Source organism: Pezoporus flaviventris, unplaced genomic scaffold (assembly GCF_033815535.1).
Source record: "Pezoporus flaviventris isolate CSIRO_AGI_PZ_B2104156 unplaced genomic scaffold, CSIRO_AGI_Pfla_v1 ptg000001l, whole genome shotgun sequence".
NCBI classification, from domain to species: domain Eukaryota; kingdom Metazoa; phylum Chordata; class Aves; order Psittaciformes; family Psittacidae; genus Pezoporus; species Pezoporus flaviventris.
Window position 1 is genome coordinate 27,709,241 of NW_026892549.1, and position 26,266 is coordinate 27,735,506.

Here is a 26,266-nt window from a genome sequence, read left to right on the forward strand (position 1 = left end):
AATGAAGAATCCCTCCCCAGCATCCCTGTAGGCCCCCTTCCGATACTGGAAGGCTGCTATGAGGTCTCCACGCAGCCTTCTCTTCTCCAGGCTCAACAGCCCCGACTTTCCCGGCCTATCTTCATACGGGAGGTGCTCCAGTCCCCTGATCGTCCTCATAGCCCTCCTCTGGACTTGTTCCAACAGTTCCATGTCCTTTGTATGTTGAGGACACCAAAACTGCACACAATACTCCAAGTGAGGTCTCACGAGAGCAGAGGGGCAGGATCACCTCCTTCGACCTGCTGGTCACTCTCCTTTTGATGCAGCCCAGGATACGGTTGGCTTTCTGGGCTGTGATCGCACACTGAAGCTGACTCATGTTCATTTTCTCATTGACCAACACCCCCAAGTCCTTCTCCACAGGGCTGCTCTGAATCTCTTCTATGCCCAACCTGTAGCTGTGCCTGGGATTGCTCCGACCCAGGTGTAGGACCTTGCACTTGGCATGGTTAAACTTCATAAGGTTGGCATCAGCCCACCTCACAAGCGTGTCCAGGTCCCTCTGGATGGCATTCCTTCCCTCCAGGGTATCAACCGAACCACACAGCTTGGTGTCATTGGCAAACTTGCTGAGGGCGCACTCAATCCCACTGTCCATGTCAGCGACAAAGATGTCAAACAAGACCGGTCCCAACACCCATCCCTGAGGGACACCACTCGTTACTGGTCTCCAGCCGGACATTGAGCCATTGACCACAACTCTTAGTGAGCGGCCATCCAGCCAGTTCTTTATCCACCGAGTGGTCCATCCATCAAATTGATGTCTCTCCAATTTAGAGACAAGGATGTCGTGTGAGACAGTGTCGAACGCTTTGCACAAGTCCAGGTAGATGACGTCAACTGCTCTACCCCTGTCCATCAGTTCTGTAGCCCCATCATAGAAGGCCACCAAATGGGTCAGGCAGGATTTCCCCTTAGTGAAGCCATGCTGGCTGTCACCAAGCACCTTGTTGTTTTTCATGTGCCTTAGGATGCCTTCCAGGAGAATCTGCTCCAAGATTTTGCCAGGCACAGAGGTGAGACTGACTGGTCTGTAATTCCCCAGGTCATCCATTTTCCCCTTCTTGAAAATGGGGGTTATATTTCCCTTTTTCCAGTCATCGGGAATGTCACCTGACTGCCATGATTTTTCAAATATGATGGCCAGTGGCTTAGCAACTTTATTCGCCAGCTCCTTCAGGACCCATGGATGGATTTCATCAGGTCCCATGGACTTGTGTACATTCAGGTTCTTAAGATGGTCTCAAACCAGATCCTCTCCTACAGTGGGCCTAGGGTCTTCATTCTCATAGTCCCTGCATCTGCCTTGCAAGACTTGGGTGGTGTGGTCAGAGCATTTGCAAGTAAAGACTGAGGCAAAGAAGTCATTAAGAACCCTCAGATTCTCCAAATCCAGGGCAGCCAGTTCTCCTGTTAGCTTCTGGAGAGGGACCACATTGTCCCTAGCCTGTCTTTTATTTGCAATGTAATACTCGCATATAAACCAAATACTGCATATAAACCAAAAGCAAATCTGAGAGAGAAGTTCTGTGAATGATTTGCTATTTTTCTTTGTCTGAATTCCCAAACCCTTGGTACAGAGAATGAGAAGTCTCATACTTCACACCTTCTGCAGTTCTAGGACATGACTTCCTTCCATGGAAGCTGATCCATTGCACAGAAAATAGGTCAGCTGAATTGCCTCTAGCAATTGGCTATAACACAGGATCAGACAACTGTAATCATATGAGAACATTTCCATTGGACATGAATCTTAGTGTTAGGGTCCAATTTTCAGAAACAATTTCACCTCTAGCTTGCAAATGCTTACTATTCACAAAAACAGCCCCAGAGCCTAAGGAAGGATATCAAATCAAATCTTTGGACTAGCATCCATTTCTCACTGGGAAAACTTTCTTTCTGTCCTTTATACTTTTATTCTTTTATAATATACTCTTGAGAACTGCTGTACTAATCTGATTATTCTATCTGGAAATTACGACACCACCAAATCTAATGAATCAAGAAGCTACATAGTTTCTACAATGTCTGATTTACTTTAAAAAAGACTACATTTATTCCATGATTTGATGACTCTGCCAGACATATTATGGGCTTCCCCAACAATACCAAAAATTGAATGCTTCCAAGCTAATTGGAAAGGAAATATTTTCAGTGCACTGAGTTGTTATTAAGATGAGAGGAAATAAGAAGGAAGAAAAATGTAATCTGTGACCAAGGGAAAAGAAAAACTTAATGTACAAGCTGTATGTAAAGAGAATGAGTGTTGTCATTACGCAAAACTAAGACACAAAGCAGAAAACTAAGTGGATTTGAGCAAAGAAAATTAGAATGCCAAGTCAGAGAACACCTCTGACCTAGTATTTATGCCTGTCCTTGAAGATTGTATGTCTCAAACTTTGTATCTTATCAGTTTGATAAGAGCACAATGTAACTGTATGGAACTTCTCTGAATATGAAGTTCACACAAATCTCCCATTGCATTTTTTCTTTGCACTTCATAATGAAAACGCATTTTCTGCTCTATTCCCTTGATAAGCTTAAGTTGAATAAAGTACAAGTTTTTGACAGTTTCACGTTGTGGCTTTCTGTAATGACAACTGCCTTTTTAGTAGTAAAATGCAAAATTACCTTCCAAAAGTCTCCTGTCAAGATGTCCAACCCCACTGTCTGCTGCTTCACACCTACAGTGTGCTGCATGCAAACACTGTGTATCCAGGCATACAGGGATGGATTTGGAGTTCACATCAGTGTCTTCTGAAGTTCGTACCATTAATGTCATATCCACTATTGCCCTGATATTCAAGTGTCTGATGTCACGCATAGAGAAAAGGGGAAGAGCACTCCCTAGAAAATGACCACAAAATTTCAGACACTGACCATGTTGAAAATTGTCAGTGATTAGCCACCTCTGAGATCAGTTCTGCCACAGATGATAGTTGAAATCTGGGTTGGTCGTGTCTACCTAACACTGAAGGGTAGAGATACTCAGTGAAATCTCTCTGCCTTTCACAACAAATCTCCTAATAATTATTTTTAAGATCTCACAGTTTGAGTGCTTGTAGAGTATAAGTGTCTCCTCTGGGTAATGTTCAGTGGCCTGGTGACACAAAGTAAATGCTACATGCCTTGTATGACTATCAAGGAAAGGTAATTTCAGCACTGTAGATGAGTGCCTTTGATACAGAGGCACAGAACCTGTTCATGCAAAGAAATGCAATGTTTTCCCCCAGTCTAAGGTTAGATTGTGCAAGTGCTAATTTAAGGAAAAGTACGTGAGAATTGGAATCCATGCAAAGGTGGAGGAATACAGATCCTACAGATAAAACAACCTTCTCACAAGGGCCTCCAGGAACAGTTCGCACCATCTGTTTTTATTATCAACTGCATTGAAGCTAAATAGCTTTCATTTAGGCTATTTTTACAGTGGGTAGAAGGCCTAAACTCTGTGATATTCAGGCTGCAGTATCTGCTGGAACAGCTTTTTCACACTCTGCTTAATTCTCTATTGCAATTAAACTTCTCTTACCACAGTAATGGGCCTTCAACTGTGAATACAGCAATTTGCATCTCTTTGCATAGTGCAGTGCAAAGGAAGATTTGTGTGAAGAAGAATCTGTTCATGTACACGCTAACTAAACACAACTGTAAAAGAAAGCAGACGACTCTTGAAAGAAGTGGCTGTCTGCTGTTCTCTGCCTAAGGTATTTGCCTGGGGTTTTGTGGTTTTATTTATTTTTTTTAACTGAAGAGCCGAAAAAGATGATGTCAGTGGGTTTTATCCCTATTTTTTGTTTATTTTTAGAAGTGGACCAACTGTGACCTAAATTCTACAAGACAGAAGTGCACATAAGCACATTGTTAAATATCAGAATCTGAGTTCAGCCAATTTCAGCAGAACTGTACACATACATCTTCTTTAAAAGCAGACTACAAAAAACTAATTTACCAGTACAGTGAAAATGAACAGTAAAGTCTAATATTTACAACAGACAGTGAAGTCAATCTTTTAACTTGTTTGTCTTCACATGTGGATAATATGGATATAGCCTTATAATTCAGACACATAACTGTCAAAGGCAAAAAAGAAAACAGCACTTTTAAGTCAGCGTTAGTTTTATATACTTGCATTAAAGTGCAGCTGGAATCTGCATGGAACAATCTTCAAACTGGGCATGTGCAGACCCTGCTGTCTCCTGTATTTAAGTGGAAGCTGCTGCTGCTGCCCTTTGCTAAGCTGAAGATGGAGTGAAGCGATCTGAAGCTCTAGTGGGAAACTCTGCACTGGACCTCACGTTATTCCAGAGAACCTAACAATCTGCTTTACATACACATAAAAAGGTAAATTGGCTGACTAAATTCAGAGGAGAGCTTTTCTTTCTTTCCTTTTCTTAGATTTTGTTCATGTAAATAGTCAGCTCATTCAAAGGGAGATCTCTTGTCCCTGTGAGGATACCAACTGCACCAAAATTGTGGAGTCCTTCAACACCTGGAATGACTTGGAAGCCAATGCCTACACACTGATGGACCTGCTGCTTAGAGACCCAACAGTAAGTGTTTTCTATCACTAAAAGCTGTAGCAAGTAGTTCTGCTGGCAAAGCTGGCATTTGTGGAACTGTGAATGGACATTTAAGGTGCATGCACACATTTGTTGCTGTAATGTCATAATGAACAACATAATGAAAACTTTAAAATCTTCTTTTCATTACTTTAACTATTTATTTACCACAAAAAGGACTGTAGAAGTAGGGTTTTTCAGCAGTTACATGGGCAGAAGATAGGGAGGAAGGGCTAATGGCAAAGCACACCAAATACGTTGCAAACTGTCAAAAGAAGAGGTTCTTGGGCATTAAACAGCTGTTTAGTAGTTAAACACAATGCTGTCTTGTGTTACTATTCAACATGGAAATCCCCCTAATTTCTGTAACAGTCTGTAAGTGCAGTGGAGTGTAAATGTTAAAGAGTCGTTATTTGCAGTTACCCATGAGATCTGTTCAGAAGGCTTTCAGGTAAGTTCTATCAAAGCTCTTTCTCAGCTGTTAAATACCAAACAGAAAGAAAATTTCCTTAGAGGTGTGAAGGTGAGACTCTACTGTGATGACATTTCAGGATCAAATTCCTTTGGGCTGACTAAAAATATTCTCCATTCCCACCCACACGCCCAAACCAAAGAAGTCAGAAGTCCTCTTCCTGTTGCGTCTCTCAGTCTACTATTAGAACTACACAGTTTTGTTCACCTGTTGTTTACACATAAGTCTGTTTAAAAGTAAAGAATAAAATATTTAAACAAGCTAATTTTAAAAGTTTTCCAAATCTGAAATTCAACTTAAATTCTTGTTGTGGTCACACCAGGTATTTTGGCATGGCCCACATAACACAGTAGACACTTTAAAACTGTGTTCAAGTTTCAACACAAACACTCCAGAAGGTTTTATGCATACAGGATGTTGGATTGAGTTTTTCAGTTTGACCCTAATTTATAATGAAGGATCAGTAAATATTTTAGTATTTGCATAGTAAAAATGCAGTCTGATTATTTATTTTTTAATAAAAACTGGATTTGTGCAGTGTCTTACAGAAAGATAAACAGAGAAGGGTCCTGAGCCAAGGCGCTTATAAACTAAATTAGATGGATAACATATGAAAGAGGATAGTGGAACACAGCAGGCAGGGATAACAGGGACTGGAGAGCACATGGAAAAATGGAAAAGGATTCTGGGGACAGAGTTACTTACATCAGAAAATTAGAAATGGATTTCTTCCTTATCCTGCTGAAAAAACATAATTAGCTGTTTCCTCTCTCTAGACCAAGTGTGTGTATTTTCAAAGTTTTGCATTTTAATTTGACACAAAGATTGGTTTAAGAGAATTTCAGGACTGAAAGCAATAAGTGCTGCTTGTGGTTGATATTAAATCCAGAAGATAGGATACAAAATCTGCTATCCAAATTGCTCAACGGGAAAAGCATCATCTATGGAAAGTCCTGCTGTCTACTGGAAAGAGGGTTTAGCAGTTGGCCTCACCCTGCTGAAACCATAATTGAGATGGGATTACACTCCTCTTTGTGCTGCCTGTCATCACAGAGCAAGTGCCTACAGAGGCAAGCTCAGAAATCAGGGCAAGGAACCGTAAAGAAAAATAAGTGTTACCAGTTGTTTGAAGTCCCTTTTAGATAGGCAGTACCAACACTGCACCTAGAAACCCTAGGAAATTACAGTATTTCTGATAATTTTTCTAAACTGTATGATTTGCTGTAATGTAAAAGGCCTAATGCTACCATTGGTTGTAGAAGTCCTACTGTGTAAATAAGCCACTTCATTATCTGTATTTGTAGGAAAATTAAGAACAAAGAAACTTGATACATTCCCAAAATCAATGTGGGACTGTCAAAACTTGTTGTGTTTTGGAACTGGGCTCTGTTCCATTGAAACTTTCAATATGCAAGACCAATGCTTACAGTTTGAAGCCAGATGAATTCATAAAAGCAGTGACATAGCAGTTCCTATGCCCCTTTCTTTGTGTTGTTTTACACCAAATAGATGCAATCCATCAAATGTCCAGGCAGAGGTAGCTGAAAAATGTCCTTGTCCTAGTCTTTTCTGTTCCTGGCTTTGGAGACAATGTCACACGCACAAAAATAAAAATCAATATATCAATCAGAACCAGCACTGAAATATGTTCAAATCCCGAAATGACCTTATGAGGATTTCTGCTTTCCCTGTAAGTATAAACTAAACCTTGCTTTATACTCTTACCATTGGGAGAACATGAGGAGTGGGCTATATCAAACAGGATTTTATGTTCAGTACAAGTATTTACATTCATGGCCTTGCTCCTACCATCAACACTGTTAGCTTTAGTAGAACTTCAACAATCAACATTTCCAAGTGGACAGTTAGTTAAGTGATATGACCTTTTTCTTACTTTGAAAACAGGGTGGGTTTTTTTCCACAGTAATAGTTGAACTGCATTGTTTGTGTGTTGTCCTTTCGAAAATGGTATGTTCTCTGCTAGAAGTTATTCTAAGCTGGTTTGGTTTTTTTTGTTAGCGTTGGTTTGTTGTGTTTTGGTTTTGATTTGTTTTTTTGGTTTTTTTTTTCTTGTTTGGGGTTTTTTACTATATTACAAAATAACTATTTAAAGAGTCATCTCTTTATGAAAACGTGTATAATAAACAGATTCCCAAGAAAGAATAGATGCAGGTGTCAAATATTCCTATTTATATCTGATCTAGAATTCCTTCTAACCTGGGCAAATCACTTAGGAATCACTGTTTTGTCCTGGACTGCAAAGGAATTCCTTTAGCCTTTTAACTCTCTTCAGACCAGTGTCTTGCAGGGTCTTAACAAACTTCATGGTGAAATTCAAGTTCTGCCCTACACTGATGTACTCTGTGGCTGATTCATTTTTACCCCTTTCTCTGTGTCCTGGGTTCAGTGCTTAAGCCACAACACTCTGCTTGCACCAAGCCTTAGCAGAAATGACAGCGCACTGTTCTCTTCCTGAAGAAGCAGGCTGCTCCTCAAATTGGCCCTCCAGAAAGAATTCTGCTTCCCTTGTAACCAGCTGGGGAAACAGGCCATAGATATAGAATGAGGCTCCATGTTGTGCTGCAGCTTCCACAGACAAGGCCAGAACAGAAAGGACTTAGACCTATTTATCTATCAAACACTCCCTCTTTTCCAAACTCCCCAAAAACATCTTAAATTTGTAAGTCTCAGTCAAATTTACTGAATGGTAACAGAAAACATGGTCAGTTCTGTTCTAGCTGTTTTGTTGCAGGCAGTAGACAAGCATTTCCTTAGGGAGAACAGTGAACATTTTAAGAAAGTAGATTGCATTAAACCTATCTATTTCCCTCTATTCTAGTGTTTTCACAAAGATATACTTAAACCTGCTGGAAAGAAATACACTAATGTAGGGCAACTTCCTAACTTCGTAACTTCCTGCTACTAACTCTATTGAGGCAAATGATAAGTAGGATTTAGAAAAGGATTACACCTATATCTGGAGAATAAAAATATCCTCCTCTAAGATTATCCTTTCAAATGGACAGTAAGCCTGTTTTAGGCTACAAATTAACTGCTAAGACTCTATAGTGAAAATTAAATTCCCACATCACTGTTCACTATGCATGTTTTGAAGCTCTGTGAAACACCCAGCTGTGGCTAAAGGCAGGCTAGTGTTTGGTCTGGAATGGTGCTCTGAATCAGTGTGGCACTTCCCTAAGTTCCTGATGACACTAAAATTATCCATCTGATTATGCAAAACTATGGTGTAAATAAATAATAAATTATATGCCTATTGGAGATTAAGAACACAAATTCTTCTACAGTTCTAGCGAAAGGCCATTTTTCACATACTCAAACAGTATTATAAACCTTGCTTTTAAGCTTGACTAAAATGCTGTCCACGGCTACGATATGTTCTCCAGCTGACTTTCAGTACTTACCGTAAGGAAATTTTGTTACATTACAGTTACTACCTTGATGTCCTCTACAGCTTCCATGATCATTTCATGCTTGCTTGAGAAATGTGCAATGACTCTCAGGAAGTTGGTGCTTCCCAATGAATTGCTTCCTACAGAATGAATACCGACCCAAGCCACCTGCAGCACAGCTGGTCTGTGGGTATACTGGCACCCAGTGGTCTAGAGCCTCAGGTGCAAGTATCTTCTTGACTCAGGAAAGCTGTGGTCCATTTGTCCATCCACTGGAAAATGTCCAACCTCTTAGCTTCCAGTTCAGTTTCTTTGTGCATTTGGTGACGTTTTGAACAATGTAACATTAAATTAGCTGTGTTTTCACATCACTTGGAAGAGGAATAATGAAGTGCTGGTTTTGCCTGTTTTTTTTTTTCTTCATTAGGAGGTGATTCTAAAAAGAATTCTGAATAGAAAAAAAAAATGCAAGGCAACAATGCTGTGTATTATCAATGCAATTGGAATACTTGTTCAGAGTATTCTCAAAGGACAATTGCTACAGTGGAGATTGCAACAGTGGGGTTTTATTCTCCCCTGCCAACCAAATACTCATACCATGGGGTGAAAACAGAAGACAGAGGCTAAATAAGGCCCATCTGCTGGAGAAACTGAATAGAGAAAAGCTTTGGGAATTGTCTGATTTCTTGATTATTCTGCTGACCTGATTTCTTCAAGCACTATCTTTTTCTCCTTGTCCTTTATTTTGAAGTACAATTCCTGTAGAAGATCTGCAACTAAGAGTGATACAGGCATGTGTTTTCATTTTCTAGTAAGGAAGCAGTATGCATGCAACTTAGTGATGAACTTGAAGTGGTCAGGTCTTATTTATGCCTTGTCAGTCAACCAGTACCTTTCTTTGCCTTAAAGAAAATTTGAATCAGCTCTGTATTTCCAACAAAACCACTGAAATTACTTTTTTTAATAAATGACTTTTGCCTCTTAGAGAATAGTCAGAATTGGACCCTGTGGTAAAAATCCCAGGCCAACAGGAAGTCCACTCTAAAATGTGAATTTGTTCCTCTTTCCTCCCATATATTTGTTCCTCCCATATACTTAGTATTGCTTATGTTCTATCATGGCTCCACTAAGTTATTCCTTTATTTTTTTCACACTTGACATTTTTGTTGATTCTGAACTTGTTTTATTCCTGAGCAAGTGATTTTAAAGTCTTCTACTGTCCCTTAAATAACCTCTTCTCTCTTGTGATTTCTCTGTGTGTTTATATTTACCTTTTAAATTTTTCCTTGTCCTTAGTTCTCCATAAATTCAATTCAAATTAAAACCACTTTAATCTGTTCTTTGTAGCCAAAACAAGCTCCTTTAGTTGCTTCATTTCTGCTACCTTGATCCAGTTGTTATTAAATGGATAGCTACAGGAAAAAAATATCAGAAATCTCCATTCCATTAATAATCATCATGAACTCTCTTTAGAACAGCAGTTAAAATATGTTTGAGCCACAATCCTAACGAAAAAAAAACAACCAAACAATAAAAAAACAACAAAAAAAACAAACCAAAACAAACCAAGGAACACCCAATGTCATTTATTTGCAACAATTTTATCTCAGACTCTCCCTCTCCGCTTGCTATTAGTGTGGGATTTTGGGGTTATTTTACTGGCAGTGTGTTAGACACAGCAATTTCTAATTAGGCAAGATGCCCACTGTTGTTGATGATGTGACGCCAACCTACAATTTGGTACAGGAACCTGAACAAAAAATGCCATGATACTGTTATTCAGTTAGTATATCAACTTCAACCTTTTCCTCCAATTACAGTAACAGCCATATCCACATCTTCCTTCTCTAAGCTCAGGGTATTTGTCCAGCATTTTATTGCTGCTAATGCAGAAACCCAGGGAGTGCTTTCTAGTTGTTGAGGATGGCTGTGGGCAAATCTTCAGCATACAAGCAAAGACAAACTCTTCCAGAATTCCAAACAGTCCTGGGGTTCACCTCCTGCTATTGCCACCCTTGTTTTAAATATACACTCTCATAACTTCTGCCCAATCTCACAGATGTATTCAGAAGTAATGTCTGCCTCTATTGTCTGAAAATAACCGTTTCCTTTGATAACTGGGGTATTGTCAAAGGCATTTCTGAGTTGCACTCTGACTGCAAATACCAACTACTGCATAAACAACTGCAGCATAAAAGGGAGAACTTCATGTCTACCCATGAGCACTTTCCTCCTTTCTTACCAGCAACCTTCCTTTTCCTGGGAAGGAATGACTGCACATGACAGCTGTACCACCACCTGCCAGTATTTACAATTCAAAAGAACATATACAGCCTCATAGCACTATTAAAGCTTGATAAAGGCACAGACCTTGATACAGGCAATTCACTTGTCCTGGATCCTAGGCCACAGCTAAGTTGACAGTGTTCATAGTAGGGAGGCTACAAATGATTCAAAACATTTCCCATGCATTTCTCAATCCTTGTGTGATTCTTATAGCTCAGTAGCTGAGGAATGCCATGGCTGCATCTTGCAGGCTTGAGCTATGAGCAGTGGCATTGGCATGCCATTCCATAGTGACTGCCATTCTTGATGAGGTAAGCCTGGCTATGAAGAACAGACAGGATCTGTCCATGCAGATGAGTGAGGACAGGACTTGATATTTGTCATGACTCCATTAGGTGGTTGGAGCTGATGCCAAGACATGTTGAGAACAGTGGCAGTTGCACAGAAGTGTTTAAGTCTCCCTGCCTGACCTTATGGCAAAAGGCAGCATAACGGTGATGGTTTGGACAGCTGTTCTCTTCAAGGTCTATCAGGTCATCCTGCTTCCTGGATGCAGCCTTATTTGCTTCATTACTAATCTGGGGTCACTCAGCTTAAAATGTGTTCATGGCTCCTGATAAGTAACCAAAAAATGTTTTTAAATTATTGTTTAAAATGCTGTAGCCTTCAGACTTGACTACTGAATTTTGCTGTGAGTTATTAGTTGATTAAGACACATATGCTTTCATCAAGTGATTTGTCACATACTTCACAGACAGCAAAATACCTTAATTCAGTGTAGAGTGAAAATAGAACTGGTATGGAAACCACGCATAAGGTATAAAGGATTTGTGGTTTAGTTTTTCTAATCCTTAATTTAGTTTCCAAGGAACTCTTGCTGAATGCTGCCAGGCTTTTGGTAACTGAGTCTTGAGGGCAGCTCACAATTCAGTGTTATTCAGCAGGAGAAATGAAATAGCCATACTACTAAAGAAAAAAATGCATATTCATCCACAGAAGATCATTTCTAGTTAGAGAAGTCTAGCCAGTGATGTCAGAGGAAAACAGAAATCGCACTTCACAGGTACAGAAACTCCCCCGAAAACTACAGAAAACTTACTTGTTTAGCACTGCATTACTTGATGTCAGATGCAATGAAAAGGGTCCCCCTCCTCTCTTTTCAGTTCTCTATATCCCTATCTTTCTATTGGGAGAAAATTCATTGCCTTTCTTCATCAAAATTCTAAACCAACAGTAAAAATATAAACAGCCCTTTGACCTTTGCACTGCTGATGGCATATTTGTCTCCTGAAGATGATCAACAGTAAATGTGATTTAAAAGCAATTAACTTTTTTTTTTTTTGCTTGCTGCTTTTTTTCATCCTTGACAATTTCCTCCTCTAGAGAAGCACATGCCAGTTTATTCAGTAAAGTCTGATATACCTGTGACCTCTTGTTTACTCCACAGAAGATGATAGTGCAAGATGTGCCGGGTGCCTTTCCTACAGTGGATGTCCCAGACCATGCCCACTATACAATTGGAGTAGTTGTTCTTATTGTGGGAATCACAGGAACTCTGGGTAATTTCCTGGTCTTCTATGTCTTCTGCAGGTATCTGTCTTTCTGATTTTTTTTTTAAAAATACTCAGATTTATGAACATTAACAGTACCTTGACTGTGCTCTGCAAATGCAGCACAGCCAATGTTACCTTCAGACTACTATCCAGACATAGTAAAATGCACCAAAAGACATTGCTGTAGGAAAAAAAAAATGACAACCTGCCACTTCTCTGTGACTCCCTCCCATTAACCATAGCCACAGGAAAACTCTTAGTAAAACTGCAAAGAATCACCCAGATATGTCAAGCAATAGAAAAGCAGCCAAAGCAGAAACCAGCCAGTGACTTTTTTTTCTTCTATTGGCTGAATTATGTCTGCACTGGACTGATGGGATGTTTTGCACCTGTGTCTCCCACATATCTTCTCTATTTTAGAAGTGCTGCTTACTACCCAGTTTCTTTTCCCACTCTGTTCCTTACTGTCATGTCTCTTGTTTTCACATTTTCTAACACTTGGCCTATTTCCTTTTAACTAAATCCACATTCCAGCTTTTATAGCTGAAGGAAACTGGATCTCTGACTAAAATGTGATACTTTCACCATTCCTGTTCTGCCATCCTGTTTCTGTTTTGTCACACTTGGGCAGAGCATTGGCACGATGTCCACGCCAGTGAGCTTCTACTTCATCATTGATCTTTGGGAACAAATGTAATGAACTAAAATAACAGCAATTCTATGATAATTTGTCTGTGTTAACTTGAATCACTGGAGTGTGGGTGAAAGGCTGGGTGTTGAGCCTATATTTATGTGGTGCATTAAATGGCAGGTTTCAGTATGTGCATTCATAGTAGATACCAACACTTCAGTGTGAACGATATATGGCCTTAAAAACAGAATAGGTGCTGGCGTGCAGACCATATATGTGAGGATGAAGTACTTGAGCTGCTTAGCTCTTTGGTTGGTCCCATACAGGAAATCCAGCCATGGCAGCTGCAGTTCCACTGAAGGACATCCGTCTTAATTTGAAGACGTTATGAAGACAGAAAGGGATATTGATTGCAAAGTAATAAATACATCAGAAGTTTGGAGAACACATCAGATGCCTACAAAGCAGTCTCAAGTAATGGCAAACTGTAAGACAACCAGCTGCCAGAAATATATTCAGTAACTTTGCAGACTACTGAACAAAATACAAGTGGCCCATCAGCATCTACTAATAATAACTCCTTGCTCCTAAATTGCGAACAGGTTACGGTAGCCCTATCAGTTGATTCTGGATCAGTGCAAAAAACTCATCATTTATGCTGGTATTTTTCAATTGTGCCTCAGATTGAAAATTAGAGAAAGGAGCTAAAATGTTACACAGAGATCGCAAACTGAGGAGTTCTCAGTTGAGCTTTTATGTGCACCCCTTAAAACACTATACTACAATACTGTGAATAACATACACAGGCAGGATACACTGAAGGACAGCTATTGATCTGTTTAAAGCTAGTGTCTGGGCAGTGAAATGAGTGTCACAGAGAAGAAGGGATGTAAACCAAAATGCTTGATGTGGTACATGTGAGTTTGCTTAATCCCTGTATTTGTCACTGCTGGTTTTATCAGCAGTGGGAAATGCACTCTCCTCCCCCTACTTAAAATGACCTAGATCCAGAAATCCATAGAGTACATCACTTTAATTTCCTGTTAATCATGGACATGCAGTGCACTGGGTCAGAATATTTAAAGAACAATACAGTTTACCCCCGTCACTGAGCTGTGAATCCTCTAAAGTGCACAGGAGTATAAAGGTATAAAACAGCTTTGCTTATGTTCTCTTGTGAAGGAAATGAGAAGCACTCTGCTCTAGCTTACTGCATAGAATGTGCCTAGGTATTTGTGAAGCTAACAATGTTCACAGGAAAGAGCAACAATGAAATTAACAGTGCAACAGTGTTTAGCAATATTTCTTCTGCTCTCTTTAGGAGTAGGAGCCTTCAGACTCCAGCCAACATATTCATCATCAATCTAGCTGTTAGTGACTTCCTGATGTCCATTACACAGTCTCCAGTTTTTTTCACCAACAGCTTCCACAAACGCTGGATTTTTGGTGAGAAAGGTTTGTATATATTCTTTGTAAGATTATCACTAAGTATGTTCTTATCATAGTGGCAGCTAAACTATTATTTCTTATCCTCAGGTCCCCTTGAAATGTTGAGAACATTTTTCAACATTGTTTCACTGTTGACACAAATGTTTCTTTGAACATTTTTGCCTGTGTGCAATAAATACCAGGGAGAGGAAAATTACATACATGAGGTAGATACAAGGGTGACATTGGCAACGTAAGGCACAGGACTAGTCTTCTTGCCAGAATTCTTCCCCAGTTATGTCATACCTTAGCTCTGAAGTTACAAGCAACGCCACCCCACAACACACCAGCTTAAATGCTCTTCTAAATAACCTGCTCTGGGACTGGCACTTGGCAAAGTGAGGCAAGAAAGCTTGGCAAAAGTGAGTTTTAACAACAGAAATATTAACAGAACATTTCCTATGCAGAAAGATGTGGAATGAAGGTGCCTTCATTCTTGCTTCTTGAACAGGTATCAACAGACAGGAAGGTCAGAGAGGTAATGTTGCTATTATGATCTCTGATGCCCAAAAGCAGTTTTTTTAGTTCCACAAACGGTTCAAGTATACATGTTAAAATGAAAACCCAAAGCACTGCTTTTAATCACTAGGCTGTTTCAATAATTAAAATAATTTATTAATGTATACATCATCTGCATATTTACCTCAGCAGAATCACTCATTAATATATTCATAGTCTGCATATTTACTTCAGCTATGATGACCTTGAAATGTAAATGGTTCTATGATATCAAAGTAGCTATAACCCACTGTTAAAAAACCATCCCTTCCTACTGGAGCTGCAGTAGAACTGGAGTTAAACAAGCTACTAATGGACTGTTAAAATTATCCCACTAGAAACATCAGAAATCAGTGAGAAAAACATGTTAAGTGTCACTGTCTCCAGCAATTCAAGCAAACAAAATCTTTGAAGTTTATCTCCACAAATAATGTAATTGGCAAGATAGCAGCTTTGAGACAGCATTCCAACTGCAGGAAAAGTGAACTTCCGTTGCTTTACAAATTCCAGAAGACATTTGTTCACAAGAAACACAGTCTTGAACTATCCCAGAAATTAATTAGCATGGCAGATTAATTTCACTGCTACTTCTGTCTTCTTCATTGAAAGGCTGTGAGCTGTATGCCTTCTGCGGAGCTCTTTTTGGCATTACATCTATGATCACTTTGATGGTGATTGCCTTGGACAGATATTTTGTCATCACGAAACCTCTGGCTTCTGTTGGAGTGATGTCTAAGAAGAAGGCCCTAATAATCCTGGTAGGAGTCTGGCTGTACTCTTTGGCTTGGAGCCTCCCACCCTTCTTTGGATGGAGTAAGTTAAATTGAATAAAAGCTTTTTTTCCCTCATAGCATTGGATTAAAGACCAGTTACAGGTATAGAAGAGAGTTAATGCTTGCATATTAGGTTTGAATAAATAGATTTGAAGAAAACTGATAAAATATGTATTGAAACTAAAGATCTCTAATCAAAGGGGGAGGGGGGGAAGTGTATTACAGCATATTATGTGACAATGGCACTCTTCCTTAAGCTCATTCTTTAATGAATAAAGAACAGTAGATAAAATCAGTTCCAAAACTGGCCTTGGCAGGATGCAGCCACCTATTTTCCTATACCTATTTCGACTGAACCAAATCTAATTAAATATAAGTGAAATAATTCACACAAAAGAGGAATACAATCTGAGTATTTTTTGCAAGTACATCTTCAGTAAGTCTTGACAATACTATAGATGGGCAGATTGCACCAGGTTTTGGTTCTGTTCTCCACTCAGCCATTGGTATCTTGAACTACGGCTTCCAATAAGGATGTCATTCAGTAACTAATTTGCTTTTGTAAATGTGAATCTTATGCCTGCAAATTAGAACACAAACGCAGCATCTTGATCCTTGCAACTTGTAACAAATAGAGTTTCTGTTATTCTTCCTCATTTTAATCCATCTCTCTACCATTGTTTCCTATGAGTCATCCGTTTCAGTCAGTCATCATTCAAACCTCTAGCCCATTATTGTTCTTCCTAATTCCAGAAGAGAATGTGTCAACTCAGCCGAGGTGAGAATACAGCAATGTTTGACCTTCCCAAACGATGCTACAACCAACTCAGCTACTGAGTAGTATTTCAGCAGAATTTTGTTATTGTCTTGTTATTGTCATTCTGGTCACCCATAAACATGAAGTATGTTTAAGCAGTCGAACTGCAGTACTGGGAGAAGAAGCCTTTACTTGAATGAGTAGCTATTAGAATGACAAAATGAGAATGTAGTCTTAGATTCTAGATTCTTAATTGGAGAAGGTAAAATAGTTGCTTAAAAGGTGTTGTTATCTTGTAATTAGATTCTAATAGCACCCACAGTACTAACTCTCATACTTCAATCAGATGTATCTGAGCACATCTGGTGCAATACTTTTAACAATTCAACAGAAAATATTACAGAAAACAGTGAAAATTAAAATATAAAGTTAAGAAGACACTCCTGGTGACAACATTTTTACTTAACATTTTGACACAGTTCCTTTAAGGAGATTATATTTTATATCAGGCAGAATATTATGTATGTATGATGCTTTTTGCTTTGTACTGAACTATACCTCTTGACAAAATTAGTCTGATCTGCACAAGAAATCATTTTCCTTTGCACAGGAAATTTCTCTTGGCTGCACAAGCTTAAAAAAGTAGTAGCTGTAGCAATCAGTTTCTTTTCACTCCTTGGGAAGACAATATGACAGGAAAGGGAGATACTTAAAAACAGTGCAGTCCGATCCAAGATCCACTGAAGGATTTGGAGAGATGCCCTTTGACTATACTGAGCTTTAAACAGTATTCAGAAAATGAAATGCTGCTCCCTCTCCCTGCTGCCTCCCCCGGCAGGCCTGGTTGCTGCACCATGGCCCTTAGCTGGCTTGGCTGCTTCTGCCTCCTGCTGCTCGGGCTCTGTGGGAAGGCTGCCACCATGAGGGACTTCTGCAAGATCGGGGGGATGTCCTGCAACACCTCCATCAAGGACATCAAGAAGGCCTACCAGAAACTGGTGCTGCAGCTCCATCCTGACAAGAACCATGACAACTCCTGGACATGAAAGTTCCAGGACCTGGGTGCTGCCTATAAGGTGCTGTCAGATGAGGAGAAGAGGAAGCAGTATAATGCATATTGTGAGGAGGACTGAAGAATAGGCACCAGAACTCCCATGGAAACATCTTCTCACACTTCTCTGGGGACTTCTGATTCATGTTTGGAGGTAACCCTTGCCAATAAGACAGGAACATTCTCCAAGGAACAGACATCACTGTGGACCTGGAGCTACACTTGAAAAGGTATATTCAGAAAACTTCATAGAAGTTGTCAGGAACAAGCAGTGGCAAGACAGGCACCTGGCAAATGGAAATTAAATTGCCAGCAGGAGATGAGGACCACCCAGTTGGTTCCTGGATGTTTCCAGATGACTCATGAACTTGTTTGTGACGAAATGTCCAAATGTCAAGCTTGTGAATGAGGAGTAAACACTGAAAATAGAGATAGAGCCAGGCATGGGGGGTGGTCAGGAATATTCTTTCATTGGTGAAGGAGAACAAAAAACTCACTGGAGAGGAGGGAGAAGATAAATGAAGGACTCATTGCAGTGATGAAGTCTGCTTGTACACCTGGTTCATTTTCACCACAGGAAACAACCCAGGCACCACAAGTACTGCAGGCAGTCTTTGCTTTCCTGGTTGTTCCCTTAACTGCAAAATAAAGTTGACCCATATGTTTATAATTCTTTAATTAAAAAAAAAATCAAAACAGAAGTGCCATGAGGATAATAAGGGGGCTGGAGTACCTCCCATATGAAGACAGGCTAGCAAAGTTGGGTCTGTTCACACTGGATCTCATAGCAGCCTTCCAATATCTGAAGGGGGCCTACAAGGATGCTGGAGAGGGACTCTTCATCAGGGACTGTAGCAATAGGACAAGGGGCAATGTGTTCAAGCTTAAACAGGGGAGATTTAGGTTAGATACAAGGAATAATTTCTTTACTGTGAGGGTGGTGAGGCACTGGAACAGGTTGCCTGAGAAAGCTGTGAAGCTCCATCCCTGGAAGCGTTCAAGTCCAGGCTGGACAAAGCCTTGGGCGACAAGGTTTAGTGCACGGTGTGCCTGCCCATGGCAGGAGAGTTGGAACTAGATGATCTTAACGTCTTTTCCAACTCAAACCATTCTATGATTTTATGAAACAAAATTATTCAGCTTTCTGATATGAAGCCTTAGACTTCTAAACATAAATATAACAGGACAACAGAGTAAAAGAAAATAAAAAGAAGTGCTTTGAACAAAGCACTGTGTATCCTTTAGACTCTTTTCCCCTTTATGAGAATGGGACTAAATCCCATGCTATTCTAAGTTTCTTTCTCTTACTTCTGCACAGAGAGGAAGAATCATGTCATGGCTTATGCATTTTCTTGTCTTTCTAGGTGCATATGTTCCCGAGGGTCTGATGACTTCCTGTTCCTGGGACTACATGACTTTGACACCATCAGTCCGTGCATACACAATGCTGCTTTTCTGCTTTGTCTTTTTCATTCCTTTGATTGCTATCATATACAGCTATGTCTTTATATTTGAGGCTATCAAGAAGGCCAACAAGTAAGTAGCCAACAGCTTTAAGCTTTTATCCTTCCATTTCATTGCCTGCTTATTTTCTTGAAACAAAGACTAAGAAAAGAAAATTGTTAAGATTTCATTTTTAATTTGTATGCATGACTGATAAAGGAAACCAAACAAGAATTCTGTCGACAGTCAACACGGTAAGAAGCATGATGCTTAGAAGGGCCATTCCTGAATTTAAGCCAGAGCTGTTCAGTATATTGGCTAATGCTGCAGGAAATGGTATGAGTAGCAGCAATAGAAATCTGAAGGATGAGAAAGCAGCACAGAAATTAACCAACCAAAAGAAATACCAGACACCAGACACCTAACAACAGTGTATCAACAAATATTCCACAAAAAGTAGGTCAAATTAAACTACAAGTTTGACAAAGGGTGAAAAGAGGTAAACCATTTAATTAAAGGCCTTTGAAAGAAAAGCTATTGTTGTAAAAATAAAGGTCAATGTCTGCCACTACATTTGTAATCTGTAGGTATCTGTCCTGTAGATATCAGCATATCTAGTCACAGAAGCACAAAGTGAGAATAAGGTAGCAAAATCGGACCTATAGAAGCAAAGACTTCTCTAGTGATATTTAACACAGTATTGTTCAATGCTTGAATACCCAATTTATATGGAAATTCTTCTGGTACGGGACTATTTTCTTTACTGAAGCACATATGAATTTGCCACTGATTAGTGCAATGAAAGGACTGGTCACGTGTATACATTAACACACATTAAAAGTGCATGAAACTTAGCATAAACTAGCATAAGAGTACTTGTTGCCACACTTTATGAAGCCATTTTCTCAATTCCCTACCTCCTTTTTTTGCTGTTGTATGTTTATTTCCTAGGTCTATTCAAGCTTTTGGATGCAAACATGGAAATAAAGAGTTCCAGAAACAGTTTCAGAGGATGAAAAATGAGTGGAAGATGGCCAAAATTGCACTGATTGTCATCTTGCTTTATGTCATTTCCTGGTCACCATACTCTGTTGTTGCTCTGGTAGCTTTTGCTGGGTAATTATGAATGTATCAACAAAGGAATATTCAGTGAAAGCAAAAGGTGTAAAACTGTAGAAAACAGATAAAAGTCAAAGCTACTTGTCAATTTTAATGCCTGAAGTGCAGCCAAAACATTCACATATTTAGGAGTGACATACAACAAATGAGGCACATACTAACTCTATTATTTTTCTTAGTTTGACTTAGAAAGAAAGTTATGGAAAAAAAAGGAAGATTGTTACCGGCAACATAACATTACTGCGCTGATGACTCCTGAATGCAGATTCTCTGCACTAGGATATTTGAAACATCTGAAATTTATTTAGCACCAATATGCTAAATAAGGGGCCCCAAAAATCCACCCAGGAATTGATTCTCTTTTCTTTCCCCACTTCTTTTACTTACAAAAGTCTACTCATTTTATTGTGTTACATCAAAGTGCTGAAATTACTTACATGATAAGCAAGTTCAAAACTAGTATATACTTGCATTGGGGAGCTTTTTCATGTTGGATATAAAAGATCATAAGTATAAACAACCTAAGCATGTTTTCATCTATTTAGTTGTCAGCATTCTACGCAGTAATTTCAACAAAAGCATGATACTATTAATACTGTATCTGTACATAGCCTGATACCAGGCTATAATTGATACAATCCAGCGTAAGTAATGGATTGGAAGTCCACATGCCTTGGCTCTATGCAAGTATTTCTCCCATGTTAACCTGTGAATTTTCCTGTGTTTCAGTTTGGTCTTTGTAAAATGTTGTGACTATCTGCTTTAGAAAGTCTTGTCAGCTGCAAATCCTCAAGTGGAAGACTCCTATGATAGTACAGGGCACTTGTATCTGTATTTCTCAAGTCAGAAATAAAAAGTAGGTTTTCCTAAAATTGACACATAGGATAAATTTATGTATGACGGAGCATTCTGGGATGCAGGGTTGATTTTTGTTACACACCTGAGGAAGAGGCCATTGCAGGGCCTCTTTTCAAACATGGTTTAGGAAGGCATCTTCCTAAACATAGGATTTCTAAAATCTTATACCTAAGAAAAAATGGTAAGAGGATTCTCCCCCTTTGTATCGACACGGGCAATTCCAAGCAGCAGCAAACATTTTCTCTGTGAAGGTAAATACATTCCTCACTCAGAAACACATCCTTAGGATGTGCCCCAGCATCCCATTTCCTGTCACAGGGGGACTTAGGTACTCAGTACCCACCCCTGGTCACATGTGAGCAGACAGAGAGAGAGAAAGAGCAAGAAGACAAAGAAATGAAGCACAGCTACACTGCAGAACTACTTGCTCTAAGCTACTGCCTCCCACCAAAAAATAATTAAAAAACTAGAAGATGGTTTAAGCTCTACATTTTAGCTACGTAGTAATGTCACACTGTCCTGTATGATTCAGCATCTACCTTAGGATGATCAAGTGCCTGCTGAACTTGACTTCTAGCCCATGTCTCACACTGACAAAACATGAACAAATGGACAATTTTGTAACTCTATGCGACAAATGAGCATTTGCAAATTTTGCTCATGAAGACATCTGGTGAGCAACACAGCTTTATTCACCTTTTTTTTTTCTGAAGTATGCCTTTTAGGCAATACTTCTGGGACTTTTTCAGAGATTAACAGACCAAGGCTGCAGGTCTTCTGTGGACGTTTATTACAATGAACTCAGATAAAATCACTGCGTACTACAAATGGGAAGCAGACATGGAGTCTGTGGCTGTAGTCTTGGACTAAAGGCAACTCATTTGACAGAGTAACAACATACTCAAAATTAAGGAAGTACCTTAATTTCTTTAGAAAATACTCTGGTTCACTAATATTGCTGGTATAAAGGTTGTATTTCTGGGAATTGTTAGCTTAAACATAAGCCTTTGTCACTATTTCTCAGCCTTTGTCACTATGACCTCTCCATCAGTCTTACAAAAGCATCATCTCTCTCATCTCAGGGTCAAAAACTGCTTTACAGCAAGGCCATGCTATTGTTTGTTCTCCAGAATCTCTGAAGAACTACACCTCTAAACAATGCTTTAAACATATGATTAGGAGAAACCATGTTAAAAATTGTATATGGAGAACATGCTTATCAAAAAAAAGCCTCAAATTAGAGGTGAAATGACATCTCAACATTCAGGCAGTTGACAAAATGATTCCTGTATCACCATTAGCAAGCCATAAATATTCACATAGCATGATGAAAAATTTCTTCAGCAGGAAAATGAGCTGCCACCTACTTATGCAATTCTGTTGTTTGTTTGCAGCATGTATATGAAAGAACTTCTTCTGAGAGGATTGAGAGGAAAATCTGTTTTCTCCAATCATACAGGAATGTAAGGCTAATGGAAAGATGGAGCTTAGACTGTGTTCCCAGTAAGAGAAGCAGTGATACAGAAAGGATATTACTGTTGGGAGGAAAGACTGACTTACTGGGCCACTTAACTTAGAACTCTTTCTGCCAGTGCAGGAAGATATTTATAGCCTCCAAGCAGGTCTATGGAAAATTTGCCTACTAGAAACTGCCTATGAAATGTTATTGTTATTGTGGTCTGAGTTGTTCTATTGAATTTCTCCTGACCAAAACCTTAAGGGCTACTTCAAGCTACCTTCAAAAATTAACTGGCTGATAGCAGCATGGCATCATAATTCTTTTATCCTTTAGAATCACATCACCTGTACATACGCATGGCCACAATAACATGTGTGACATATGACACCTGAAAATATTTCTCCTTAACTGTTCAGTTCAGAAAAATACTTCCCCTTCATTTTTTAATTCAGATCAGAAAAAAAAAAAAGTTTCAATAGAAAAATAGATTTTCAGTTATCTTTCCCTATAATGCTTCATTCTGAACAGCTATCTAGTAACCACAAGTTTATCTGTGGTCAAGTATATCTGCTAAGTTTGGAACAGAGATACCCTGATCAACGCACGTTCACATTGAAAGCTGACTTTTTCATTAGGGAATGTTGGCTTTGTCAGCATGGGAATTACCACCATCCTGAGTCACAGTAGTGAAGTATTGCAAGAGAAGTCCCAAGAAAATAGTGTTTCTCGGAAATGTAATTAGAAATGTTTCTTAGAAATGTAATGCTGTTAAACATTACAGACAAAGGATATAAAATTTGTTCTATCACTGGGTATGGAAACCCCCGTTTTATTCTCCCTGGAACACTAATAAAGCATTGTCTTGTCAGTGTATAACTGCACAGACTACACAGAACTGAGTACTAAATATATAATGCATTTGCATTACTCTAGGTATTCTCATGTCCTAACACCCTTCACAAACTCCATACCAGCTGTGATTGCCAAAGCTTCTGTCATCCATAACCCTATCATTTATGCCATCATTCACCCCAAATACAGGTAAGTTCACTCTTAAGTTAACTTTAATATAGCAAAGAAAATCAGACAATAACTGTCACTTTTAGAACTAGAATCTGAACTCTCCTTCACCTGCTCATTTTACCTCCGCAAGACAGCCTCATCCTCCCCTAGAAAACTTCTTAATGCCATATTTTCAGTAGAATTTGTACTTAGAGCAAGTTACTATGCAGATAGGAGTTAGAGACGTTTATGGATACTGATCTGTACTTACAGATTACATGATAAAATATAGAGACCTTAGCACCTCAAAGGAAAGCGCCATCATTTTTAAAAAAGTATCTTCATGAGAACTACAGACATTTATCACTGTTGCAAATAGCAGTTTGTTAACCTGGCCAGTGAGAGATGCAATTTGAAGTCAAACCACCTCTTCCCTACTCTGTACATCCCCCAGCTTTCTTCAAGCTTTCATTTTTCAGATAGTATTTCTTCTGAGCTGTAATATCTAGGGTCATTACCATATCAAGTTCAGATGCAGGCTGTGAGATCTGATGGATGGCAGCAAAGCAATAAATACGCTTTACAAAGAACTACCGGGAACTGAATAGAGAAGAGGTGGGCATGAACATCTAACTGGGGAATGTTGGGAGGAAGAAGAAAGCTAGGCAAAAGAGTGTGCTTATGCTGCATATGAGGAAAGAAATATGGTAATATAACTGCACATTTTGTACAACTTTACAGATAGTTGGCAAACAGATGCGTAAGAGGAAGCTAGAAGAGCTGCTTAGGGGAACATTAAAATAATTCATTATGTGTTACTTCTGCAGGGTTCAGTTTAAAGGGACAGAATTTTTTTTTTTGCCCTGATTAAGCTGAAAGCAGACAAAACATCATTTTAATAGCTCCCTTCAGTCCAAAGAGTTATACTTTAATGCTCTTATCCCTGCCAAGCAAAAAAATTCAGTTCTGCAGAACACTGTGAATAAGTGATCTTGCAGGGTGATTGTAAATGAGATACTGGATATGTGGAAAACTTTTTGTACTCAGCAATTTTCCAGGCTATGCAGCATTAGTTCATCTCTTTGAATACATGCATTGTTTATGATGACTGAAGTTCGTGCTAACAGAAAAAAATTTGACTGGTTCTATCTCTCATCCATTAGAACAGCCATTGCAACATATGTTCCTTGTCTTGGATCCCTGCTGAGAGTTTCTCCTGAAGACTCACAGTCTTTCAGCAGTTACCCCTCCTCCAGACGAGAGACCGTAACCAGCCAGTCTTCTGAGATAAGCGGGCCGCAGAAAGGAAAAAGGCGACTGTCTTTTCTCTCTGACAGTGAATCAGTAAGGGAGACACTTCCCATACACCCATTTTTAATTGCAAAGTAATTAATCTTCACACTGAGTCCTTCAAATTGGTACATTCTTTAGATTAAATGCATTATGGTGCTTATTACAAGAGCTCCAGAGAAAGCAGAGAGACAAAGTGAAATATAAGACAGAAGGCTGAAGTATAAAAGCAGAATGTAATCTTTGTACTCTTGATGGTTGGTGACACTGAAGCAAGAGTGGAAAGGTAGAACAACAAGAATTTTAGAAAGTAAGGGATGCTTCAAGTCAGAGCACCCTTGAAAATCTGCTCATATTTTGAGGGTGTACTTGTCTGATCCGAGATTTGCAGTCTGGACACAAACAAAAAAGAAACTGCTAGTCACTAAATAGTTCTCTAGTGAAAGCAAGGTTGTAATGAAACAGTAACGTTTTCTGAAAGTGAAGTGGGATATATTTGGAAACATATTAATCACTAGATTTAGACAAATCAGTAAATCCATTATAGAATCATTCTCATCACCTCAACAGCTTGCTACTGCCAGTCTAAATGAAACACAGTGTTTTGCATGGCAGCAGGAAACAGAATATATTCAGCATCTTAAGCTCCCTCTTGCAACCCAAAGTTACCTTACTAAGTAACTAAGCACTTTAGTTACTTAGTTACTCTTTACACTCTTAGTTACACTTCAGTTATTCATTGCAATTGTTTTAAATGACATTTCCAAGTATATGAAAAGCCATAATTTTCTTGGTGATTCTTTTTCATAGTCAAGGTAATATACATATCTAATCCAGCCAAGCACTGAATTCTGTCAGTTGTTTTTAACACTGACACTTTGATTTCTTCGGTCTAATCAAAATCAAATTCTACTGGCTAGTAGCCACCGCTCACATGATACTAGTCACTGGCTAATAAAAAAAGAACATTTCTATATTGAATCTTTTAGATTGTAAATACTGATTCTTAAAAAACCTAACAAACTCCTTCAGTAACATTGTGTGGTTTTGTACTACTATCATTACTGGGGAAGGGGAAAACATACAAGCAATTCAGCAATTCTTTTTTGCTTAGGGAAGCAGCTCTTAATACTCAAGGTAGAACAGCAGAGAACAAAAGTACAAAACTGGGTACAAAGTAGTTAACCAAAAATAAAAAATTTCAAGCAATTGGCATGCTTCAGTCTGGAATTTTCTGTAAACATTAAGTCTAGATCTTGTTCAGAACAGTGATAGAGTCATTTTGTGAAAAGAACGTATTTCCCTTAACTATTTGATTTGACCATAGAACAATGATTTATTAGTAAGTGTATCAGTTTAGCTGAAGTACAGAACAGAAACAAGGGCTCAAGTTTAAACTAAACAAAATTGCTTTGATGCTCACAGATAATTTATTTGGATTTTGTTTGGTACCATCTGTGCCTCAATTAAGCTCTAAGCTTTCTAGATATATACCCGCAATTCAAAAAGGCAGTACATATGCTGCCGTGTATTTTATATCAAGGCTGGTCATCAAACTGTAAGACAATAAATTAG

At 39.0% G+C, this 26,266-nt stretch overlaps 1 protein-coding gene and 1 pseudogene across 1 annotated transcript in view; both read left to right on the forward strand.

Moving 5' to 3' along the window:
• OPN4 (opsin 4) overlaps window positions 1-26,266 on the forward strand; it is a 51,445-nt gene that overhangs the window by 21,014 nt on the left and 4,165 nt on the right. The window contains exons 2-9 of the mRNA XM_061448124.1: window positions 4,407-4,592; window positions 12,220-12,359; window positions 14,275-14,408; window positions 15,549-15,752; window positions 18,885-19,056; window positions 19,915-20,079; window positions 23,333-23,440; window positions 24,565-24,745. Of these exons, the coding sequence (XP_061304108.1) occupies window positions 4,407-4,592; window positions 12,220-12,359; window positions 14,275-14,408; window positions 15,549-15,752; window positions 18,885-19,056; window positions 19,915-20,079; window positions 23,333-23,440; window positions 24,565-24,745 (1,290 nt within the window). The remainder of the gene's footprint in view (window positions 1-4,406; window positions 4,593-12,219; window positions 12,360-14,274; window positions 14,409-15,548; window positions 15,753-18,884; window positions 19,057-19,914; window positions 20,080-23,332; window positions 23,441-24,564; window positions 24,746-26,266) is intronic.
• Window positions 17,199-20,039, forward strand: LOC133267322 (dnaJ homolog subfamily B member 11-like; annotated as a pseudogene).